Raw genomic sequence first — 24,111 nt, 5'->3', positions numbered from 1 at the left:
GTTACTATAGTTAATTTGTTAGATCATTATCTTATAATTGCTTTGCTGTTTTTGTTTCCTGCTCACATGTTGATCGATTGGATGCATCATTCCCTTAATTGTTGATCTCAGTTTGGGGTAGTCAGATTATATTTTAGTTGAACTTGAATGGCTTGCATGAATTGAATATGTATTGCTTGATAGATCATGAAACTGATGGTTAGGAAATTATTTCTTGGAGTAAAAAGAAACTGTGAGTGTAAGGGCAGCAGTCTGGTAGGTGAAATCCCTCATAGTTTCGTTGCTTTTGACTTTTACTGGTGTTGGAAATTGAGTCTGAAATTTCTGGTATGATGATTGAGTGTAATTTGCTTGCTGTCGCTGTTCTGGAAACTGTTTGGTTGGTTGCAGTAGTGTAGAATTATGTGTACCTTGGTGGGTTAAGACTTGTCAGGTATGTCTGTGAATAAAGGGAGTTGTAGTTTCATGATCAATGTTACTTGCAATCAATACATGATCAATGCACTGTTTCATTGAAATAAAATTCTGGTTTATTTAAGTATGTGAATTATAGCTGATTGAATACTTGAGCGTGTTTTGATCAATGTCCTTGACAGGAGTGAAACAGTTTTGGGATTTAAGATAATTGGAGTATGTTATGATGTTTTCTATTGTGTAGAGACTGGTTATTTATGCTAGTGGCCTTTTTGCCTAAAGTGATGGAAGGAGAGTTGGGTGTTGGAATAAATTGATTGAGTTTGTTTTTTTGTAATTACCTATGTTCTTGCCTTTAATTCCTTGCTCGTGAATGTAATGTTGTGATGGTATGTGTTTCATATGTGATGGATGGAAAGTGCGTGTAATTTTTTATTGTTATAACTGATGCTTTAGAAAGAAAGTTGGGCTGATTAGTGGTGAGCGTTGTGTGCTCAATGTAGATCCATTATATTGTTTGTTTTCTTTGTTCAAGCATGGATTGGAAGCTGGCACAGGTTGTGAAATCTGATGCGTGTTTTGAATAAGAGTAGATGTCTGAAAATATTTTCTTGCGTAGTGGTATTTGTTGGAATTACTTTATTGTAGAGGCAACTCTCTGGATTAATGTTGTTGGTGCAGTGATATTTTATGGTTAAAAGCAGTTTCGGTATAGTAATCTATGCTTTAAGTCTTGAAGGTGCAGTGTTGTTTTGAGTATAAGTTGGGGTGTTTTCGGTGATCTTTGTTATGTGCAGCATTAAAAGTATAGTTGGAGTATAAATGTGTTGGTTGCTTTCGGTGCTTGGTGCCTTTAATCCCATTCAGTTTTCTTTTCATTGGATAAGTATTTCATGCCGTATTGCTGTCGTGCCTATTGTATTCTATGCGGTGCATTATAATTATATTTTGTTAGGCCATTAAACTTTTGTTCAAAAATAATTGGGTGCATATCGCAAATACTAGTGTCATGAACTTAATTTTTTTTTTCCATTAAGATCCTTGTTTTGGATTTATTTTAAAGGAAAACTGTTGCTTGTTCTTTGTTGAGATGGATGCGGGAACCAATTTTTTTAGTGTGTGAAAGTAGTGTTCTAATATTATATATATTACGTGAAATTGGTGCAGAATTTTGGTAATTGGCTATGTGAAAGTAGTTTTATAGTATTATATATATCATGTGAAAAGAACATATGGGTTGTGTCTGAGTTGCATTTCTACTACTATGGTTCAGTGCTGTTATAAATTTTTGATGCTATGAGTACAGTGTTTGGTCTGTAGGGGGCATCAATACATGTTTTGTACTGTCCAAAAAAATGAACAGAGGTAACTAGATAAGTGTACATCTGTAACCACTTCTTTGGATGCATGAATGTGTTGCTTTGGTGACTATTAAAAGAGTGGAGGGGTGAACTTTGTATACGAGTCTTCTTTAAAATAGTGGTGTTGACATAGCAGTATTCAAAGAAATATAAGGATACAATCTTTGTTGTGTAGAAAGAACCTTAGTCCTTACCTGCCTGCAAGAGAGATAAAGATGCGAAGATATTTGAAACGTAGAGAAGCTTTGATTGCAAACCCCAAATACCAACTTCGCTTGCCTCACACTCAAAATAACTGCCATTCTCAAAACATCAACAACCACCCTCGTGGTCTTCATGACCTCGTTTGTCTCTACTTGGCACGTAATCAAATTGAACTCGCTCGTCACTTGTTTCACCAAATTCCAAACCCAAATGTTGTTTTGTGGAACATGATGATCCGAGCTTATGCATGGACTGGCCCCTTTCATCAATCCATTCATCTGTACCATCGCATGTTGCAACTAGGCGTTACACCCAACAACTTCACATTCCCTTTTCTTCTTAAAGCCTGTTCAGCTCTCCAAGCAATTGAACTTGGGAGACAAATACATGACCATGTCCTCACACTTGGCCTACAGGCTGATCTCTACGTTTCCACTGCCTTGCTTGACATGTATGCCAAATGTGGCAATTATTTTGAAGCACGCACAATATTTGACAATTTGTCCCACAGGGATATTGTCTCATGGAATGCAATCATTGCTGGCTTTTCATTTCATGCTTTTCACTATCAAACAATTCACTTAGTTGTCCAAATGCAGTTAGCTGGAATATCACCGAATTCTTCCACTATTGTATCTATTTTACCCACAATTGGACAAGCTAATGCCTTATGCCAGGGGAAGACTGTTCATGCTTACTCTATAAGAAAGATCTTCAGTCATGATGTGGTTGTTGCAACTGGGCTATTGGATATGTATGCTAAGTGCCACCACTTATCTTATGCCCAGAAGATCTTCAATGCCCTGAACCAAAAGAACGAGATATGCTGGAGTGCTATGATTGGGGGATATGTCATTTGTGACTCCATGAGAGATGCTTTGGCCCTTTATGATGACATGGTGTATATGCATGGCTTAAATCCTACACCTGTCATTCTTGCAAGCACACTTCGAGCATGTGCAAATCTCACTGATCTGAATAAGGGGAAAAACTTGCATTGTTACATGATTAAATCAGGGATTAATTCAGACACAACAGTGGGAAACTCACTNATATCAATGTACGCCAAGTGTGGGATCATGGATGATGCACTTGGATTTCTTGATGAGATGATCATAAAAGACTCGGTTTCTTATAGTGCTATCATTTCAGGATTTGTGCAAAATGGCTATGCAGAAAAAGTTGTACTTATTTTTCGCAAGATGCAGTTATCGGGGACCGACCCAGATTCTGCAACCATGATAGGTTTGCTTCCAGCTTGTTCCCATTTGGCCGCTGTACAACATGGGATCTGNTGCCATGGATACTCAGTCGTTAGAGGCTTCACTGCAAATACCTCCATTTGTAATGCCATCATTGACATGTATGCAAAGTGTGGAAGGATTCATATCAGTCGGCAAGTCTTTGATAGAATGAAAAAGAGGGATATTGTTTCGTGGAATACAATGATAATTGGTTATGGCATTCATGGGCTATACATAGAAGCATTTTCATTGTTTAANGAATTACTAGCATCAGGCATGAAGCCAGATGATGTGACCCTTATTGCTGTTTTATCTGCATGTAGCCATTCAGGACTTGTGACGGAAGGGAAATATTGGTTTAATAGCATGAGCCAAGAACTCAACATCTCACCAAGAATGGCACATTATATATGCATGGTTGACCTCCTGGCCCGAGCAGGAAATCTGGATGAAGCGTACTCCTTTATTCAAAAGATGCCAATTGAGCCTGATGTTCGTGTATGGAGTGCATTGCTCTCTGCATGTAGGACCCGCAATAATGTTGAAATAGGTGAACAGGTGTCAAAGAAGATACAGATGTTGGGACCTGAGGGTACTGGAAATTTTGTTCTTATGTCTAACATCTATAGTTCCGTGGGCAGATGGGACGATGCAGCACATATTAGAAACCTACAGAAGCATCAAGGTTACAAGAAAAGCCCAGGATGCAGTTGGATTGAGATCTCCGGTGTAATCCATGGATTTATTGGGGGTGATAGATCTCATCCACAGTCAGTATCCATAAATAACAAGTTACAAGAATTGTTGGTGCAGATGAAAAGAATGGGATATCAGGCAGATTCTGGTTTTGTTTTCCATGATGTTGAAGAAGAGGAGAAGGAACAAATTCTCCTTTATCATAGTGAAAAAATAGCCATTGCGTTTGGAATTCTTAATACCAGTCCCAGCAACCCCATTCTAGTTACAAAAAATTTGCGTATATGTGTTGACTGCCATAATGCAATAAAGTTAATGACTCTTATAACACAGAGGAGGATAACAGTAAGAGATGCAAGTCGATTTCATCATTTTGAGAATGGAATCTGCAATTGTCGGGATTTCTGGTGAGAGAAAGAAAAGGTGGAGTTGCAGGTCTGTGTTAGAATCATCTATTGCCACAAGTTCATCCTGCACCCTTTGCTGCTTGAACCAGGTAATGTTCTTTGTCGTTATCTTTGTTTGCTTAATTGTTCATTACTTGTTGCATCAATCCTGAAAATTGAAGAGTGAAATTTATGTGTTGTGTCAGTTCATTAGCATGGAAGATCAGGTGTGTTTTTATGAGAAAAGTGTATACTCTCAATCCAGAGGAGAGAAAATGCATTTGTTTAAAAAACAATTACAACCACGGTTTACATTTAGCATCTGCTAACCAGTAACGAAGTGAGCAAAGGTTCTAGTGGAGGGACAAGGAAACATGAATGGCTACTGAAAAGAATAGAAACAATAAAGATGGAACGGCCACAGCAAGTTCGTATTTGTTCTTCAACATTTGGTGGAGTTTGGACTAGATCAAATTTCTTTGAGAATTGAATATCATTTCCAAGGTAATTTATCTTTTTCTTTTCATCTATTTCTATACAGCATGTTGTTAGACCATACAAAACTTATTTTTGTGACATTGTAACGTTCGTTTAAAAATACATCGGGATTACAATTTTTCGCTGAAGGAGTGTTCTAGAATATTCTCAATATATTCCTTGAACATTCTAAATAAAATGTAGTGCTTGAATAGGGAAATTTGAAAAGCTTAAAGATAAAATGTTATTAAAGAAGTAAATTTTAAAAGACAAAAATTTCAATGTAAAAACGTTATTTTTCAGTCATTTGTTAGTCAAGATGTTCTTCATCAACATGAACATTGTTTTTTAGTTAAGTCAAACACAAATTTTTCCATGTTTTTTTCATTTCATCTATTGTTTCTTCGTTCTTTTCTTGATGATCGAAATTATAATGGGTCATTTCCATAATTATTCTTGAGGTTTTTGACAATGCAAACTTTGGTAGAAGCTGCTGGAATTGGTTTGAAGTGATGGACTAGAGTAGAACCAGCTGCTGGAGTCAATGCTTGTAACGGTGCAATGTGTCTTTTGATGTAGTAGTCATTAGATAACTATTTGAATTATTTTAAGTCTTAGAGAACCTTATTTCAAGAGCTAACGCAAGAATAAGAGTGGTGAGGCAGTGTTAATTGGTTGGACAGTTGGTGAGAATTCAGTTTCCTTTTGGCTTGACTTGGTGCTTACTATTTTGGCTATTTTAGTTGGTTAAGTTAATGGTTTCTGCTGGAAGCCGTCGCATGGGAATAACTAGAGTGTGGTGACTATTTTGGGTTTGGGGAAAANCGTTTATCCTGCGTTGTGATTGTGTGTTTTGTTGAAATGTTAGGAAACGAAACTTGCATAAACTATGTGTGGTATATACACAATTTTGGACAGTTGACAAAATTGTTTTTTAAGGTTATCCTATGGTTTGCATAGAAGTCCGTAAGGAGTGTACTGGTGTAAGATTGTGCAAGCATCAATACCCATGCAAAATGAATTGGACTTGTCAAATGTCTGGAATGAGTTTATAGTGCTAAACTATTTAAGAGAAAATAATCTTAGAAGACTTGCTTTTTTATTGAGGAATCTTTATTATTGACCCTGATTGTTCGAGTCTTTTAGTTTCAGCATCATATACAGTTTTCTCATAGTCATGTGCAGTTGTTTAAATTGTATTCAAATCTGGTTTTGCGTGTGCTGCAACTGTGAATTTCTGATTGGAATATGATATACTCTGCACCGTCAAAGAGTCGTGACCATATCAATGAACAGCTCCAAAAATACAAAAGGAGTCCAAAAAAGAGATCAGTTGTTTAGAAAAGGCAAATATAAGAAGGAAAAAAAAATAACAACATCGAGCAAACAAGAAAACAGAGAGCACAAACAACGCATAACATTTTCATAAAAAATGCAAATAAAACAATTACAGAGACAAGAGAACTAGGTATAATTGAAATAAAAAAAACCTTTAAGCCAGTAATATTCAGTGATCCACATTCAAACAAACAAAAAGTTCTTGAAAAAAACAGAAATAAAAGGGAAGATAAATAATGCAAAATACAGTGAAAATGAAATCCTGTCCTGCTTTATCCAGTCTCAAATGTTTCCACCACAACAAAATTGAAAAAGTTAATAATTTGAAAAACATCCGAAACTAAACTATACGATCATGAATATTTTTCCAGGAAAAAAAAGGAAAGATAGAGAGAAAGAGATATGTAATTAAAACAGACATAGAGAAAGAGAAAAGATAAGAGATAAGAGGGAGGAAACCTACAAGGCGTTGACGAAGCTCTTGTTGCGCACCATGGAGGCCTCGTCGTAGGTCATGGCGGAGTTGAGCGGTGCGGCGGTTGGGCGCTCAAACTGCAACAGAACCGCACGCTGAGAAGAAACGCGAGTCCAAACGCCATTGATGAACGGTGCTCTCATAATGAATAAGAATTGGGAATTGAAGAGAATGAAAGGAAAACTCGAAGAGAAAGAGGAAAAGGAGTTGCTGTGAGGTGGTGTGTGATGTATGAGTGGGAGCTTGATGGATTTAACCGAAAGAGAGATTTAAATTTTAATGCAGCGTGAGGGTTGTCAGTTGCCGACGAAGTTCCCTCCATTAATCTTTCAACATGAAAATACACTTCTACCCTCTCGTTTGATTTCGCTAGCCACATGGGTTTGACGTTATACTTTATATTAATTTTAATTTTAAATATTTTTAAAACTAAAACAGATTTTATATTTAAACATTGGTTTAATTATTTTAGTTTTTATTTTGGGTGAGTTTTTCGAATAAATTTTTCACTTTTCTTTTTTCAATTTGATATCTATTTTTGAAAATGGGAATCATTAAATACTTCCTAACACTTTTAAAAATGTGTAATGTGTTAACTCATGATTTCTTTTAGTTTTTTTAAATATTCTTATAATTATTTTTATTTTTTAAAATAAAAAATTTGTTATGCAGCATTATGATGTGACACTAACAATAGTATGTCACTAATAGTGTCATTTGTTAACGTTAAACCATGTGTTGGCTTAGTTTGGATTGGAATTGGATTGAGTTGACATGGGTTTGGTTGGTTGGGTTAGGTTTGATTGGGTGGGGATTGGGTTGGTTCGACTTCGGTTGGGGTGGCATGGGTTTGGTTCGATTGGGTGGGGTTTGGGTGGGTCGAACTCCACCGCACCCTACCGCCCCCTAATCGAACTCAACCTAATCGAATTCAATCCTGAACCCAACCCAACCAAATTCAACTCAACCGAATCCCACCCAATCGAACCAAACTGAAACCAACATAACCCAACTGAACCCAACAGAACCAAACCCAACCCAATTGAACTGAATCGAACCCAATTCAACCCAACCAAAGCCAGTCCAACCCCACCCAACCGAGCCTCACCAAACCGAACCCATCCATCCCAACCCAACCCATCCGACCCCAACCCAACCAAAGCCAACCCAACCTCACCCAACCCAACCTCACCAAACCGAACCCATCCCATCCCAACCCAATCCAACCTAACCCAAGCCAATCACAACCCCACCCAAGCCAACGCAACCAACCCAATCCAACCCATCCAACCCAACTCAACGCAACCTTATCGAATCCAACCCCCAACCCCACCTAACCCAACCACAACCCCACCCAACTCAACCCAACTCAACCAAACCCAACGCAATCCAACCCAATCAATCCAAACCCCACCCAACCCAACTCAACTCGACCCGACCTAATCCAACCTAACCCCAAACCCCATGAAACGCAACCCAACCAAACCTAACCCAATCAAACGTAACTCAATCCAACTGAATTCGACCCAACTCCCAACCCAACCCAAACCAATCCAACCCAACCAAACCCAATCGATAAATATGTCATTAACAAAAGAATAATTCATATTTTTTTAATTTTTAAATTGAAAAAATGAAAAGAAACAAAAATATTTTTAAAAACAAACAACTTAAAAAGGAAACGAAATTGTGGAAAAGAAAATAAAATAAAAGTGAACTCTGTTAAGTACTTAATTTTGAGAACATGAGTTCATTAATTATTTTTCATTTTCAACCACCTCTCTCATCGTTCATTTTTCATTATTTTTCATTGGTGATTCTCTCTCGTCATCAGCCTACATCACCACCGTTACTATGCGCTACACCTTGGCCACGTGTCCTTTTGTTCTCGCGCTCAGTCTCATCACGTCTTCAATTCACTGCCACAAGAAAACATTTCCTCTCATCATTTCATTTTCGCCAAAAATCGCATTCTCTTCTCGTCGTCGACGTCCGCGGGAGAGTTCGTCGCCCTCGAGAGTCTGTCACCTTCCCGTAAGTCTCTTTTCTTTACAGATCCATCATTTTACACAGCTCTTCCAACTTTCACCGAACATTTTCATCCTCTCGCCAGGGTTTCCCTTTGCATTTCATCTTTTCTTCGGTTTTCACCGATTAAATCTTCTTTTCCCCCGATTAAACGCCTTTCCACCGTTTGTTTTCCCTTATACACCGTTCATATAGCTTTTGAACCGTTTAATCGGTCCGAATCAAGTTTTCCCCCTTTTCTAGGGTTTTTCTTCGATCTCTTCCGATTTATCCAACCGATTTTGATTCTCTCGGTCATCCTAGGATTTTTAGAGTTCTTCGAATATCTTATGCATTCCGCTGCACAATTTTCTCTGGAAGACGCTTCGCAGGAGTCGCATCGCACTTTCGGTCATCTTCTCGGAGCCATTCTTCCATCAAGTGGTCATCATAGCTCCGGTTGCGTCCACGCCACAAGAGCTAAGTAACTCTGTCTCTGTCTCTATTTTTGTTTTCATTTGATTTGCGTTTCTCTTTGATTCTCAACTTGTCTGATTCGCGTCTCTGTATTGATTCATTTATTGATATGTTGTTTTGTTTTGATTTTGAGTTTGTATTATTTCGTTTTGTCTTCATATTTCCGCATTGTTTCGATTAGTATCATGTTGATTTGTTTCATTTGATTCAGTCGGTTTTGTTTTGTCTTGCGTCTTTGATTTAAATCGTCTTGATCTGGTTTAGTTTGGGTGTTTTCTCTGATTTGAGTTTTCATCGGTGCTAATCTTCCTTTGCTTGAGTCCTTTTCATTTTTACTCGGTTAACATTGATTGTTCGAGTCTTTTAATTTCAACATCATATACGGTTTTCTCATAGTCATGTGCAGTTGTTTAAATTGTATTCAAATCTGGTTTTACGTGTGCTGCAACTGTGAATTTTTGATTGGAATATGATATACTTTGCACCGTCAAAGAGTCGTGACCATATCAATGAACAGCTCAGGTGCATGATTTGGTGTCAATCAATCAGAGTTACTTGCTAAGTTTGAGCAGCATAGGGTCATTTGATTCTGTTTTGCACATACGCGGTCACTGTTTCATTGATTGATTTCTTATGTGACTTGCTATTTCGAATAAGTTTCAATGTTTAATTAAGAGCTAGTCCAGAATGAACATTATCTGAGTATGAAATTGTTTTTGCGATTGATTTGGTGATAGACTGGAAAGTCAGCTTGAACTTAATTGGCAGTAAACCGATCTGCATTCGCTTTGTTAAGTTGTCTCTACGTGTTAAAGTTAGATCATTGCCAATCATCCAAATTAATGTTCTGCTACCTTGAGCAACTTTCTTTTGCTGTCATAAAGTCTTTTCCATCGTTTAAAAGATTATTGAAACTGCTTTCTAAAATTTGGATGCTATAGTTGCTTATGTTGAAATGCACCATAACACACACATATCACAATCTAATATTAAAAAATCTATTAATGGCATACAAACATAACNATACTCCTGTAACAACAATAATTCAATATTTCCACATCATAATAAAGAAAACAGGCAAATCCCAATAATTAAGTGTGTTAAGGCCAATTTATACTGGCTTCTTCCCTAGCTTATTTGAGTTATTTTATTATTTTTATCATGAAACACTGTTTTGTCCATATACAGAGCTTGTTTGGCTTAGATTGATAGGTTGAACAAGGAACCATTCTCTTCAGTTTGTCTTTTGATCAAATTACTTGCAAGTAATTATCAAATTAAAAAGGCAACTGATTTAATTAAGCGTGTTGACTTGAAANNTTTTTCTGTATGCCAATTTTCCAACCCTGGTAAACCTCTTCTCCCTTCCTCTGGCTTACTCCCTCTCCTTGGTGTTTGGCAATTCTGCATATACTTCTAGTAAGCTTCGTTGGTTTTATAGTAATTTATTCTCTCATCTGCTGCATTCTGTCATCATCATTACGGAAACCTTCAATAGAAACACTCACCTTGAATAAATTACAGACAGTTTAATTAAATATATAGGATCAACCATGTTGGTTATTTCTATATGAAATCTGGTTAACAACGAATAAAAGTAGCAGTGTTACTCAAGATTTCTGCAAATATAATATTCATTTGCTTGGAGGAATATTTTACTGATCTTGTATGTTTTTAAAATGTTACCAGATGTATATATTGAAAAGTTTAATCCTGAACCTGATATATTGCATCAAAAGGTTATTCTAATTTGGTGGGGTTGTTTACCTTGATCAAATGAAGCCATTTTTCTATATCTTAAAAACCTATTTTTCTTTTGGAAGGATCAGTTTCTTCAATGAATCATGAAGTTATTTTTGGTAATCTTTTTATCTCGCCCGCTTTTCTTACTTGGGCCTCTGTTGGTTTCTTCTTGCATGACCAAAGGCAAGAATCTCTTATCTTTTCCTTAGTATGCCAAATTCATCCTTTTTAACCCATACCATTTATCCCACAATTTTCATCTCTGCAACTCTGATAGAATATTATTATTATTTTTTTTTGTTGAAAAGCATTGCATTTATACACTCCATTCCATTAGCTTTACCCAATAATTAGACCTTTTTTTATATTTTAATCGATGAAATGAATAAATTGTAGAAATATTAACAAAAAATAATTAACAAAATATTTAAAAATAAAAATAAAAATAATAAATATTTAAAAATAAAAAAAAATCACTAAATGTGACATGTTTTTAATAGGTATTAGTATGGAATTAACGATCATGTAATTGTATAATTTTTTCAAAAAATAAAATAAGCAAGGATGAATAAATAGAAAAAATCATAAAAGAATATTAAATAAATAAGTACAGTAAGTCGGTTTTATTTTTAGTTGGTATCCTTATTTATTTTCTCTTTATTTATGTCATTTCGGGGCTAGGCCAAGAAGGCCAAAGAAATCCGAGAGTGAGGATTGGGGATCGAGGACAGGGTTACAAGTCCACATAAATACAGATGTAAGAAAACATATTATGATAGATGTAAGAAAATCTATCATAATATACCTTTTCTATGATATTTAATTTATCATCTATCATAATAATTAAATGTTGTGGTATTTTTGTAATAAACTTCAAAACATGTTATTATCACAATGCGTTGACATCTACTCAGTCTCATTCTACTTTTTCGATTCTTTTTCTATCTTTTGCTCTTCAGAAACAAAAACCCTTTTGCCTAATGCTTCTTCTTCAATTTTGTTTTTCCTCCCAAACCCTTCGGATCCGCGCCTACTTGCTCATCCTTTTCCCAATCTAGGATCTCTTCTTCACCTAGGTATTGTGCCATTGTTTCCTCCATCCTTTTCGCTTCTCCTTTCGATTTCACTGATTGAATCTTCCTTTAAACATCCTTTTGCCTTTGATCTACCGATTATAATCACTTTTCACCGATTAAATCCCCTTCTTCTCCGATTAGACCCCTTCCTTCCACGAACCCTAAAATCTACACCGATCAAACCTTCATAAACTTAGGGCTCATGAGTAGATCCATTTCTTCCGCTGCTTCTCGGTTCATCAGCTCGATCCGCGGTAGACTCCATGGTTCCTCGTCCATCCGGCTCGACCTGGAGCTATCAAGTGGTATTCAGAGCCATGGCGTCCCTCCGTCCAGCTAAGTATCTCTCTCCTTTGATTTGCGTCTCTGATCTTAGTTTCATTCTCGTATTGATTCATGTTGTTTGGTTGGGATCTGTTGTAATCTGAGTTTGCTTCACTTTTCCGTGTTGTTTGTTACAATTTCTTTGATGTCTTGTGGTTTGATACTCTGTCTTGTGTTGATTCATTTGTTTTGGTGTCGATCTGTTCATTAGGTTTATGGTTGAGTCTAATTTTTGTGTGCCAGCCTTGAGTTGCTTTGGTTTCATCATTTTAATCGGTCCAAATTTTTGTTTGAGTCATTTTATTTGAGCATCATATTCGGTCTTGTCTTTAGTCATTTGTTTTTGATTAATTGTCAAAATTTCTGGTTAAAATCGTGTTTTTACTTCATCTGTGTAATCTAAAGAGTGTTCATTATCTGCACACTAAGTGAGCCATGACAAATTTACTATCACCTATCATAATAGGTGCAGTGTATTAGTCTGCATATACCTATCATAATATGTAATGTTTTTATGATATAAATCTTTTTACCTATCATAATATATAAAACGTTTTACCTATCACATTGATGCTTGTCTCGATCCTTTAAGTCCAACTGGTCAGAGATTGTCTGGCATTCTAAGAGTTTTGTGGAAATACATTCAACCCAGCATGAGAATTGTTTTGAATCCATTAGTTTGTTGATATCTTTGGTTGTATATCCACTTTTATTTTTTAAACATTTTGGTTTTGTTCTGCAGCTTATTCCTTCTTTAATGGTCTTCTTAGGCCTTTTGAATAAAAGTAATATAAAAAAAAGAATTGTAATTATTTGTCTCTTTCTTTCACATGGAATTTGAGCATGCAAAAGCAAGTGTTGTTGGTCTGGTTAGTAAGTTGAGACCCCCTTGAATCTGGTTTTACTATTATGTTTTATGTTTGTGACCATTTCGGTTGGCCTTTTGCTTTTCTATTTTTATCCAAATTGGTATTACAATTTTGCTTACTCCTTTATGCAATAAACATGCAAAAATAACTATTTATTCTATGTAGGAAATTTGTTAGTTTGTAATTGTAACAACCTATTTTATCATATGAAATTTGGAAAATACAATTTGAATTAAGAGTATAATATTTTTCCTTTATTCCAATCATGGAGATAATACTATATGCATATTACCCTTTGAAGGAAATTGAGTTTAGCCTAAGCTTAACCTTAAGAAACTTAAACTTAGCAGCGTTGACTCTTCAAACAATGGCCCAAAAGCATTTATTGCTAACATGCCATTATCTATGTTACTTAATATTAATTTGAAACAGTTTATACTTTTGATATATGGATTAGATGAATTGCCCAAGAAGGTTTCACAAACTGATTTTCCTTGACTTATTTGGTGCAACTTGGTGTTTATGAACATTTTGGCCTGAATTAATCATATCTTTCTGGGTGCTGAACAATGTGTTTCAAAATTGAAGTATTCTCCTTCTTGATTTCACTTAACTGAATTTAATTATTTTTAAAACTATATGAAGCTTTTTAATTTTTCATTATGTGAACTTAATGTATTCATGTTCCAATAGATCTTTTATTTTAGTTTAAGGAATAAAGGCACATTATTGCATAATCATCACAATTCATTAGGATTTAGGATGTTATTATTAGTATTTTGTTGTTTTCTTAGAACTAGTTATTTTCACTCTATCTTTTACCTTCTAATCATATTCCTATAATAAATTTGAGTTTACGAAGACATAAAAGCTTTGAATTTTACTTCATAATTTCAGGTGGTACACTTTTTCTATTTGATAGAAAGGCTTTGAGGTACTTTGGAAAATATGGATATAATAATTGGAGAAAGAAAAAGGATGGAAAGACTGTGAAAGAAGCTCATTAAGAGTTGAAGGTAATAATTTGGTTAATTTTTGTGTTTATAGTTTAATCAAATCTGTATAAGATTAGCTTATGCATAAGATTAGTCGGTTTTTGTGTTTATAGTTAATTTGGTTAATTTTTGTGTTTATAGTTAATTTCTCTCGAGCCATAGTGGTGTCTAGTGCAAAGTGGCCCCTGCCCACTGTATGAGTTGCTGTAGCAGGATGATTTGGTACAATGACACTTGCAGACCTAATAGCAGGCTTAATGGTGGCGTTATCAGGCGCTATAATGCCACTGTTGATTCCATAATCCATTTGAACAGAGAAATTTAGGCTATTTATGTTATTTAATTTCTGTGGTGGGAGGGGATGCTATTCCCCATGGGTCATGAGGTGTATGTATATATGTTGGGTTTATGGGTTGGATTCGAGCCAGTGGCCTGTGGCCAATTGCTTGAATGGGAAAGTGCATGTGTTTGACCTAGTATTACGAGTCAAAAGTTGCATCTCTGCCTTAAGTTGATATAAACACTCTTGGTTATATCATACCATCCTTTTTTAAAACTATTTTATTCATATTCTTCTTGCACGAAAGCTCTTCAATATAGAAGAATAAAAAGAGCAGGTCTGGAAAAAAGAGAAAAATGCAAAAGAATTGAAAAAATGAGACCTGAACAGAGTTGAAAACTAGAGAGAAAGAGGAAAAAATTGAATTGGCCAAAGTTAAACAAAGAGTGCATTGAGTTCTACGTTCTTTCCTGTTCTTCACAGTTTCTACTTCCATTAGCCTTATGTTTTCTAACCTTTCATGCCATTTACATTACAAGCCATGAAAGATCTTTTGATCTAGATGAAACCATGGGTTGAGCACTTTCACTTAGTCTTTTCAAAGTTAAGAATTGAAGTTAGCATGTCATGAGTGAGTGAAACAGGACTAGGACTGTCCTATACAATTGAGTGAATATGAGTGCAAACACTTGTTCCTGTGAGACTTAAACTGACTTATGCTTTTCTAACCGTGTTCATTACTCAAGTTGGCTGAGTTAAGTTGTTTTTCAAATGCTTGGACTGCTGAAACTAATGTTTAAAGTTGAGAAATATGACTGAGGAGTTCTGATTGAGGAAATGGTTTGAAAATGATTAAATAGGTAGGATAGGTTGAGTTGTGAATAAGTTTAGTGTTCCTAGTTCGTGTTTAGTCTTTTAATTATTTCTGAGTTTTGTTTGGTGTCTTTCATTTTGTAGTTCAAGTCCTTGTTTTCATTTTAGATTTCCCTGCCTAAGAGGATAGTTTCTTAAGTGTGAAGATGTGATAAGTCTTCATTTTTCTCCATTTTTGTGTGTTAATGTTCTTTTTTTAGGATACTTTAGCTTTTAATTTTTTAGAATTAATGTACATTAGTATAATTAGGATAAAAATAGGTTTTTGTATAAATAGTGATAATTTTGTGTTTTTAAATGATAAATAATAATTTTTAATAAATATATTTTTCCCTTTTAGTAAAAATATCCAGAAAAGAATAAATAAATAAAACTTTTTGCTATGGTAGGCTTTTATATTTTTTAACCCTTTAATTCATTCTTTGTGCAGACATTGGCACTGTCATTATTATTTCAATTCCCATCCTTTTTTGTTTTGCCATTTCATTCCATGTACATTAAGCCCAATAAAGACCTAGTGATTTAGAGAAAGCCTTGAGTCAAACACTCTCATTTAGAATTTTTTTCAAAGTTGTGAATGGTGGTTAACATGTCATGATTGAGTGAAACATGATAGTCCTATACAGTTGAGTGCATACACTACATCCTGTGAGGTTGAGACTGACGGCTACTTTATCAGATGTTTGCTTTGTTGATTTTGATTGAATTAAGTTGTTTCTTATTTGCTAGAATTACTGAAGCCTGAGTTTGAAGTTAGGAATACTTTTGTGTGCAATTCTAATTGAAATAAATAACATGACTTGGTATGTTTTGGCAGGTTTGAGATAGCTTAAATAGAATTTATAAGCCTCCTAGTTTGTCTTTAGTTTTCCTTTTATAAATCGAGTCTTTGTTTTTCCTTTTCCTTTTCTTTTTAGCCCTCCCTCCCAGGAGGGCAGTAGTGCAAGTGTGGGGATGTGATAACTTTCAATACTTTTATCCTTTTGTGTTTAGAAATCATTCTTTGTTCATTTTAGTTTCTTATTGTTTAGAATTAGGTTNATTTTAGATTTTTCTTTTAAATCTGTAGAATTTTAAAATTGTAGTTAAAAAGGTATTTTTAGGAGTATTTTTTTTTATTCTTGTTCCTAATTAGGAAATTAGTATTTTTTGAAAAATATCTTTTAATAAAAAATATTTTTTTTTTATTTTAGCTCTTTTATTTTCTTTAATTGTTAAAATACCTTTTTCTAATTGGTGATTAATTTTCTGCAGATTGGGCCTTGGTCAAGTGGGCTAATTCTTTTGTCAACAGAAGCTGATTGGGTTGCCGGCTGGGTTGGTGCTGACTGGGAGCAATTTGGGCCGCCGAAACTGATTTTGGGTCGATGTGCTGCTGATTTGGGTCCATCTAAATTGGAATTAAGTGTTTTGGAACATTGGGCCATTGGGCTATTTTGACCAAAAATGGATTTGGGTACCTTTAGTGGGACGGTGCCGTTTTGGAGGCTGGCAGATGCAGTTGCTTTTGGGGGTTTTGGTTCGCACATTTCATTTGAAGAAAACACTCTTCCAAGCAAAGGTAAAAATGAGATAAAAGCACTCCTTCATATTAGGTTCCAGCGAGAGAGAAAGAGAAAGGGAACCCATGTGCTAGGGTTTAAGTGGGCTGGAGCGAGAAGAAGAATGAAGCTCGTGAGCGTGACCAAAGGAGCTTGAACGTGCACATGAGTTTGAATCGGCACAGAGGATGGAGATGATCGGATGGTTGGAGATTGAGCTCGCAAAGAAAGAACGGAGACCGTCCGATGGGAAGCACGAAGCGTTCAAAGCTGCCAAGGTTCTCCTTTCCCCTTTTCCCTCTATCTTTCACCCTATAAAAAGGGGTTTCTGTAATTAGAGAGGGGAATCACGGAGGGTGACAGACTCCGTGAATGAGTGTGTGAATGGTGGAGGGTGACAGAATCCACCCGTGACAGACGACGCTGTGTTGTAAGCGGTGGGTGACAGAAATCAAATATTCCTCTTCTGATATGGGCTAAGGACCAGGAAATTTTGTACCAGAAAATCCTGTATAATATCTCCAGAGGTTCAATCTTTTCTAATTTGCATGATGGAACAATTTTTTCACTATAATTAGAAAAAAATCATTGAAAAAAACGAGGTATATATTTAGAAAATTTGTGTCTAATCAATTGAAGTTCTTAAAGAGGTACTCGGTATACTTATTTTTTCTTTACCTACCTAGGTTTACTTTGGTATGCTTGATGCCGTATTGGCTGCTGAGGAACATGTTTGCTTATTACTTTGTAGGCCTGTTAGAAACCCATATGATATCAGTAAGATTGCAGGGGGTTCTTCTAGTGGATCTGCTTCTCTGGTGTCTGCTGGACTGTGTCTTGTTGCCCTTGGTGTCGATGGTGGAGGTATTTGATTTATATCTGTACATCAAAGACCAGAGAAATCAGCATTTATTATTTCTTATTACTTGTGATGTTTGCTCATTTATATGTTCAGGATCTGTAAGGATGCCAACATCTCTTTGCAGTGTTGTTGGTCTAAAACCAACTTTTGCACGTATACCTCATGATGGGTAGGTATTCATATTTGTTTTATCATGTTTAAATACTTTAAGGATTATAATGTAATAACTTAGAAGAATGATCTTCGGCTATATTCAGAGTTTTTCCCCTGAAGTGGACAGTTGGAATGGTTAGAATACTAGTAGGCACAGTTGAGGATGCACTGATTGTGTTAGTACTTCTTTCTATTATATTCTTTCTACAAGGAAATTTTAAGATTGGTTTTTCAACATTTACTGTTTCATTGTTTATAGTTATGCAGCTATCAGTGGTGAGATTCCATATCAGAAGATTTTCAGTGTGTTGGTAAGATCGTTTTTCAAATTAATGATTTTTTACCATCTATTAGTCTTTCCATGTTTATAATATCACATATGATTCTGATTAGATATGCACTTTCAGGTTCTAAATTTCTAATATATTTGAATTTCTTATTATGAAGGGCAGTAAGTCTCCTACTATATTATTTGACTATGGTGTCATTATTAGACTGAATATTGGATTGTCTTGAAAAGGTTTCAACTTGGTCACTTGTGCTTTTCAGTTCATATCTCAACAATTATGATGTGTGCACTGAGCTTAATCATAGTCTTGATGATAACATTGTGTGTTCTTACCTTGAAATTCCAGTTGCTTTATCTGAGTTCCCTGCATTGTTTAATGCACTTGATTATCTGTGCATAGATCCTATAGAGCATGTTGATGACACTGGTGCACTTATTGATTCTAAGGCTTCTAAAGCAGCATTTGAGATTGGACATCTTCATACTCCTGCTGAATGTATTGATGTTATGTGTCCAGCCTTTGATGTGCTGCTCTTTATTGAAAATGATTCTGAAGATTACTGTTAACAAAGCTGCAACGTTTGATGATCCACTCATGAATGTTAACTTTGAATTTAGTGAATGTTCTGCAGAATTAAATGAAGAGGAAGCTGCACACACTGAAGGCATGAAAGAAGTCCTGGTTGAGCTAGTTGGGAAAGAAGAGCTCTGGTTGCTGCAGAAAAGTGCTTGGAAAATGCAGAACCAGCGGCACTAAAAGGAGAGCTGAGTTTGCTGCANTGGAGAGCTGAGAAGGAGCAACTCAATGCAACCTTGGAGGCATTGCAAAAAGTGGATGAGCAAAATGGAGAAAAACCAATAAGCCAATTCCTCACTTTTCTCTTTAATTGTAGTTTTAGATGCTTGTTAGTAATGTGCATAGTTTTAACTAGCATAGTAAATAGTAGGATAGATGATATGCTATTTTTCATAAAAATTAAAAAGATTAATTTTGATATGTGGCCCATTTGAACATGTTTTCCTTTTCTTTTAGCTTTATAGGTTTAGCTTTAAGCTTTTTATTTTTGTTCTGTACATTTCTTGTTCAAATTTGTGTTTTCTCAATTCCATTTTTGTATAATTCTGATTTTGTTTGAGCTGTAAATACTTGTTGCTATCTGTGCTGTTTAGGAGTCTTACCCACTCACACATTGAAGGCAATGTGCCTCTTAAGTGTGGGAGTGGGAAGGTATAGGTTTAAAATTCTTGTTCTGTTGTAAATATCTCTGTTTAGTATTAGTTTTAGTAATAAAATAGGGGCAATTTTTTTTCTGAAGCTGTTTTCCTTTAGTTTAGCTATACTTAGTTTTAGTCTGTGAATATCTAATTCTAGTTTGTGAATACCTGATTTTTGCTACTTTTGAGGATTCGTTTAGGCAGTCTATAGGAATAGTTTAGGTTCTTTATGAATATTTTTGCTTTTAAGATTCGTTGTATGCTTCTAGATCTTTTTCATTGCTGTTTTCTCGTTTTAGATTCTGATTCCGATTTTTGTTCCAGGTGTATTTTTTTTTATTTCTTACATTCTGTTCAGCTTGTAAATAGGATTTTTTTTTTAGGATTTGCTTGCCTTAAGATTCCTCTCACTTAGGTTCTGTTTCAGTCTTTGCTTAAAATTCCCTTTAGTCTTCTTTTATACATTTTTGTTCTGATTGCTTTAGGTTTCTTATTGCTTCTTGCTGGTTCATTTCTTTTCTCTTTTTATTGTTTCTTTTTACATAAGAAGTTTTAGTTAGGGGCTGTTGTAGGTCTTATTTGAATCTGTTTTAGTTGAGTAGGTTCTTTTTGTACATATTGTTTTGTCTTAGTTTAGTTTATATTGTATATAGCTTAGGTAAATTTGTTTAAGTGTTTCTAGGAGCTTTTAGGTTCTGTTTCAAGTTTTTCTTCATTCCTTGCTGAATTAACTCATTTCTTAGTTTTATTTCCTTAGATTAGAGTTGTCAAGAGTAGACTTAGCCTTTGATTTAGGTAGAGGTAGTTCTAGCATTAATTTTTGCAGTCTCTAGTTCATTTGAATTCAGTAATTTTTGCATAGGATGAGTAGCAAGTCAGTTTTAACAATTCTTTAACCCTTGGAGAGATTTTGGGCCAGTTTTTGTCTTTCATGTGTGATAACATGCATGTTTAATTATCATCCTGATTTTGCATTGATTCTTTGTTGATGTGCTTACTCTTGGTATACTTTAAATACAATCTAGGCATTCTTCATTTTCAGCCATAACCAATTTAGCCTACCCGTTTCTTACCACTGTACCTTGTTTTGAGCTTTAGCCTCTTTTCCTGTTTCCATCCATTTCAAGCCATTTCCACCAACCAATCATTCCTTAGAGACTTGTGAGATATAGGGAGAGGTCTAGAACTTGGTGAATGCATAAAAAGAGTGAGGCCAGAGGTGAAAAGGAAAGAAAAATATGCTGAAAAAAATCTGGTTTGGTTGAAAAAGAATGAAACAGGTCTGGAANTGAGAAAAATCAGAAAAATAANGTAAAGAAAAAGACCTGAAATGTGTGTAAAAGAGAAAGGAACCAGAGAAAAAAAGAAAGAAAAAAATAGGCTGGCCAAAGATTAAAAGTTAGACTTTGCACTGAGGTTTAGATTTCTCCCTTCTTTTTCACATTTCTCTACTCATTTCAGATCCCATCCTTTTCTGTTTTTCCATTTCATTCCATGTACATTAAGCCCAATAAAGACCTAGTGATTTAGAGAAAGCCTTGAGTCAAGCACTCTCATTTAGAATTTTTTCAAAGTTGTGAATGGTGGTTAACATGTCATGATTGAGTGAAACAGGATAGCCCTAAACAGTTGAGTGATTTGAGTGCATACACTGCATCCTGTGAGGTTGAGACTGACTGCTACTTTATCATATGTTTTCTTTGCTGATTTTGATTGAATTAAGTTGTTTCTCATTTGCTGGAATTGTTGAAGCCTGAGTTTGAAGTTAGGAATACTTTTGTGCAGTTCTGATTGAAGTAAATAACTATGANTTGGTGTGTTTTGGCAGGTTTGAGATAGCTGAAACAGAATTTAGAAGCCTCCTAGTTTGTCTTTAGTTTTCCCTTTATAAATTGAGTCTTTGTTTTTCTTTTTCTTTTTAGCGGCAGTTGTGCAAGTGTGGGGTGTGATAACTCAATATTTTTATCTTTTTGTGTTTAGAAATCATTCTTGGTTCATTTTAGTGTCTTATTGTTTAGAATTAGGTTAATTTTAGATTTTTCTTTTAAATCTGTAGAATTTTAAAATTGTAGTTAAAAAGGTATTTTTAGGAGTATTTTTTTTTATTCTTGTTCATAATTAGGAAATTAGTATTTTTTGAAAAATATCTTTTAATAAAAATTCTTTTCTTTATTTTAGCTTAAATAGGGTTTTATTTTCTTTAATTGCTAAAATACCTTTCTTTAATTGTTGATTAATTTTCTGCAGATTGGACCTTGGGCCTTGGTCAAGTGGGTCAATTCTTTTGTCAACAAAAGCTGATTGGGTTGCTGCCTTTGATTAATTTGGAAGCTGGGTTGATGCTGACTGGGAGCAATTTGGGCCGCCGAAACTGATTTTGGGTTGATGTGCTGCTGATTTGGGTCCATCTAAATTGGAATTAAGTGTATTGGAACATTGGGCCATTGGGCTATTTTGACCAAAAATGGACGAGGGTTGCTCCCTCCATCTCCCCATTTTCACCCTGCACCTCCCCAACATTTTGTCTTTTTTTTTTTATTACACTAATATCCTTTTTTATTTACTTTTTTACCCTTTTTACTTTTTTTTTTAACTTTTAATGTTATTTAAAGTAACCCTACTAACTTTACTTTTACTCTCACAGACCCACCTCTCCCAAATTGACATTCGCTTTTACTCTCACAGTCCCACCTCTCTCAAATTGAGATCCGCTGTTCTCACAACTCCCAACTCCCCACATCCACTTTTACTCTTTTCATTCACTGTTTTCAAACTTTGCTTTGCTCTCCGTGAGTGCGGTGTTGTGTCCTGTTCTTGCGTGCGGTGGTATTTCGCTGGTCCGATAATGGTTGGCAGTCGTGGTGTGGGCTGCAGATCGTTCGGTCGTTCGTCGTCTAACAGGTGTTTCGTCTACCATGCTGTTCTGTAGCCTTTAGGATCCATGCATATATTATAATTTATTACTTTCACTGTGTGCATTTACTGTTGTTCGCTGGTTGGTGCATCATGCTGTTTGCCGTCTGTGTGCCGGAAGACAATAACCCTCAGGCCAAAGTGGATGTCGCACTTTCGTTTCAAGGCCAAACGGATATACAATCGGCTTTGGGTGGTTTTTTTTTTTTTGTTTTTTAGTTAATTAATTTTTATTTTATTTGAAATGTATATATAGATTTATTTAAATTTAGTTCTTATTTTAATTTGTGAGTGGAAAAACATTTTTTTTTAATTTAGTTATCCAATTATTAATTATTTAATTATTTGAATAGAAATTTAAAACTATGATACGTGATGATAGGACTTTGTTTTAATGAGTCTACTTTGGTTTGTTTTGATTCATTGTTTATAGTCTGTTGTTATTTTTGTTTCTGTGATTTTAATGGTGGTTAATGAACTATGCAGTTTTTCATGTGATTTTGAGGTTACAATCCACATTATTTCTTTTTAGATCTCTGAAACATGTCAATCCATGATGCAGTAACAGTTCTTTATGATGCAGCATATTTGGTTGTTTAAGTGGTTTAAGTCATGTAATATATTTATCCGGTAGCTAATGCAGGAAGTTTATTATGCTGCAGTATTTATGATTTCTTTTTCTGAGTTTATGAGTTTAATTGATAAATCTTTTAAACATTTGTTTTGAGAGTAGATTTGTAACAAAACTAATATAAATGATTTGTAACAATATTATTGATTGCAATGGGGAAGTTGTTGATCTTCCCGCCGAGTAGGCAAATAATGTCTTAAGTATTATAAATGATTTTGCTTCTGAAGCTTTGAGAACTCTTTGTTTGGCCTTCAAAGATATAAACGAAATGCATGGGGAAGCCAACATTCCTGATAGTGGCTATACTCTAGTAGCATTAGTAGGAATCAAGGATCCTGTACGCCCTGGAGTTAAGGAAGCTGATGAAACTTGTAAAGCTGCTGCTGGTGATAACATACATACAGCTGAAGCTATAGCCAAAGAATGCAGTATACTTACTGAGGGTGGTGTAGCCATAGAAGGTCCAACGTTTCGTGACCTGTCTTCCGAGGAAATGATGGATATCATACCTAGGATCCAGGTTCTTCTCTCATCGCAAATTCTGTGATTAAGTTCTTGAGGACAGGGGAAAGGGATAGGATTGGTGATTTGTATCCTTTCTTGAGATGCTTGACTTTTCTTATGTGCTTGATATGGTTACAGGTGATGGCAGGATCCTTACCGCTCGACAAGTATAAGTTGGTAAACAATTTGAGGAGTATGTTTGGTGATGTTGTTGTTGTTATTGTTATGGACTGAGTTTGAGTTTATAATTGGTTCATTAGTAAAAATAAGTTATATCTTGTAATGCAAATTGTGTTTAAAGAATAGAAGTTGTAGTCATGACTCAAATTGTGTCGACATCTGATTCATCTTAAACGGATGTTGACATCCGTCGACGGATGCTCATATCCGTTTAAGAGAGGTTTTGACATTATTATGGTTAGGGTTTATTAACACCTTTTTTTTTTCTCAAAGTCTTGCCTTCAAAGTGCAGAGATGATTGATTGAACTTTTACTTTCAACAGTGGAGAGATGATTGAACTTTTGTTACGGGAGAACAATTCCTTCTATCAATCTTTCACTCACCACACTCACGTTAAAGAGAAGAGAGAATTCCACATAGAAAAAGAAGAATTCCATTACAAAAGAGTAAGAATGAAAACATAAACATTAAAAGAGAATCAATAATAGTTTATGCCATAGAGTAGGTAAAAATAGAAAAATAGAATGAAGGGTAAAAGAGGAAATGGGGAGGTGGAGGGAGCAAATTGAGAGGTGGAGAGAGA

The 24,111-nt window shown here is 35.2% G+C and overlaps 2 protein-coding genes across 12 annotated transcripts in view; both read left to right on the top strand.

Annotated features, from left to right (window-relative positions):
* Window positions 1-9: 9 nt before the first annotated feature.
* Window positions 10-24,111, top strand: part of LOC106769525 (pentatricopeptide repeat-containing protein At3g16610-like) — a 38,222-nt gene continuing 14,120 nt past the window's right edge. The window contains exons 1-9 of one of the 11 annotated variants that reach the window (XM_022784180.1): window positions 10-4,415; window positions 4,512-4,809; window positions 13,989-14,107; window positions 16,494-17,058; window positions 17,532-17,644; window positions 17,736-17,811; window positions 17,900-17,971; window positions 18,055-18,106; window positions 18,203-19,339. In XM_022784180.1, coding sequence (XP_022639901.1) covers window positions 1,991-4,330 — 2,340 coding nt within the window. In that variant the 5' untranslated portion in view covers window positions 10-1,990 and the 3' untranslated portion in view covers window positions 4,331-4,415; window positions 4,512-4,809; window positions 13,989-14,107; ... (4 more) ...; window positions 18,055-18,106; window positions 18,203-19,339. Of the gene's footprint in view, window positions 4,416-4,511; window positions 4,810-5,243; window positions 5,554-6,491; window positions 6,629-13,988; window positions 14,108-14,227; window positions 15,373-16,493; window positions 17,645-17,735; window positions 17,812-17,899; window positions 17,972-18,054; window positions 18,107-18,202; window positions 19,340-24,111 lie in introns of those variants that run through there. The other 10 variants (XM_022784178.1, XM_014655178.2, XM_022784177.1 and 7 more) reach the window with 10 other exon arrangements.
* LOC106765888 (glutamyl-tRNA(Gln) amidotransferase subunit A) lies at window positions 16,969-23,581 on the top strand. The gene is made up of 10 exons (XM_022782811.1): window positions 16,969-17,058; window positions 17,467-17,644; window positions 17,736-17,811; window positions 18,055-18,106; window positions 18,316-18,588; window positions 18,641-18,795; window positions 19,255-19,312; window positions 19,599-19,623; window positions 23,071-23,363; window positions 23,486-23,581. The coding sequence occupies exons 1-10, from the start codon at window positions 16,969-16,971 to the stop codon at window positions 23,579-23,581; spliced, it is 1,296 nt and encodes a 431-aa protein (XP_022638532.1).

The sequence above is a fragment of the Vigna radiata genome, chromosome 7, assembly GCF_000741045.1.
Source record: "Vigna radiata var. radiata cultivar VC1973A chromosome 7, Vradiata_ver6, whole genome shotgun sequence".
NCBI classification, from domain to species: domain Eukaryota; kingdom Viridiplantae; phylum Streptophyta; class Magnoliopsida; order Fabales; family Fabaceae; genus Vigna; species Vigna radiata.
This window is presented reverse-complemented; position numbering and strand designations above follow the sequence as displayed.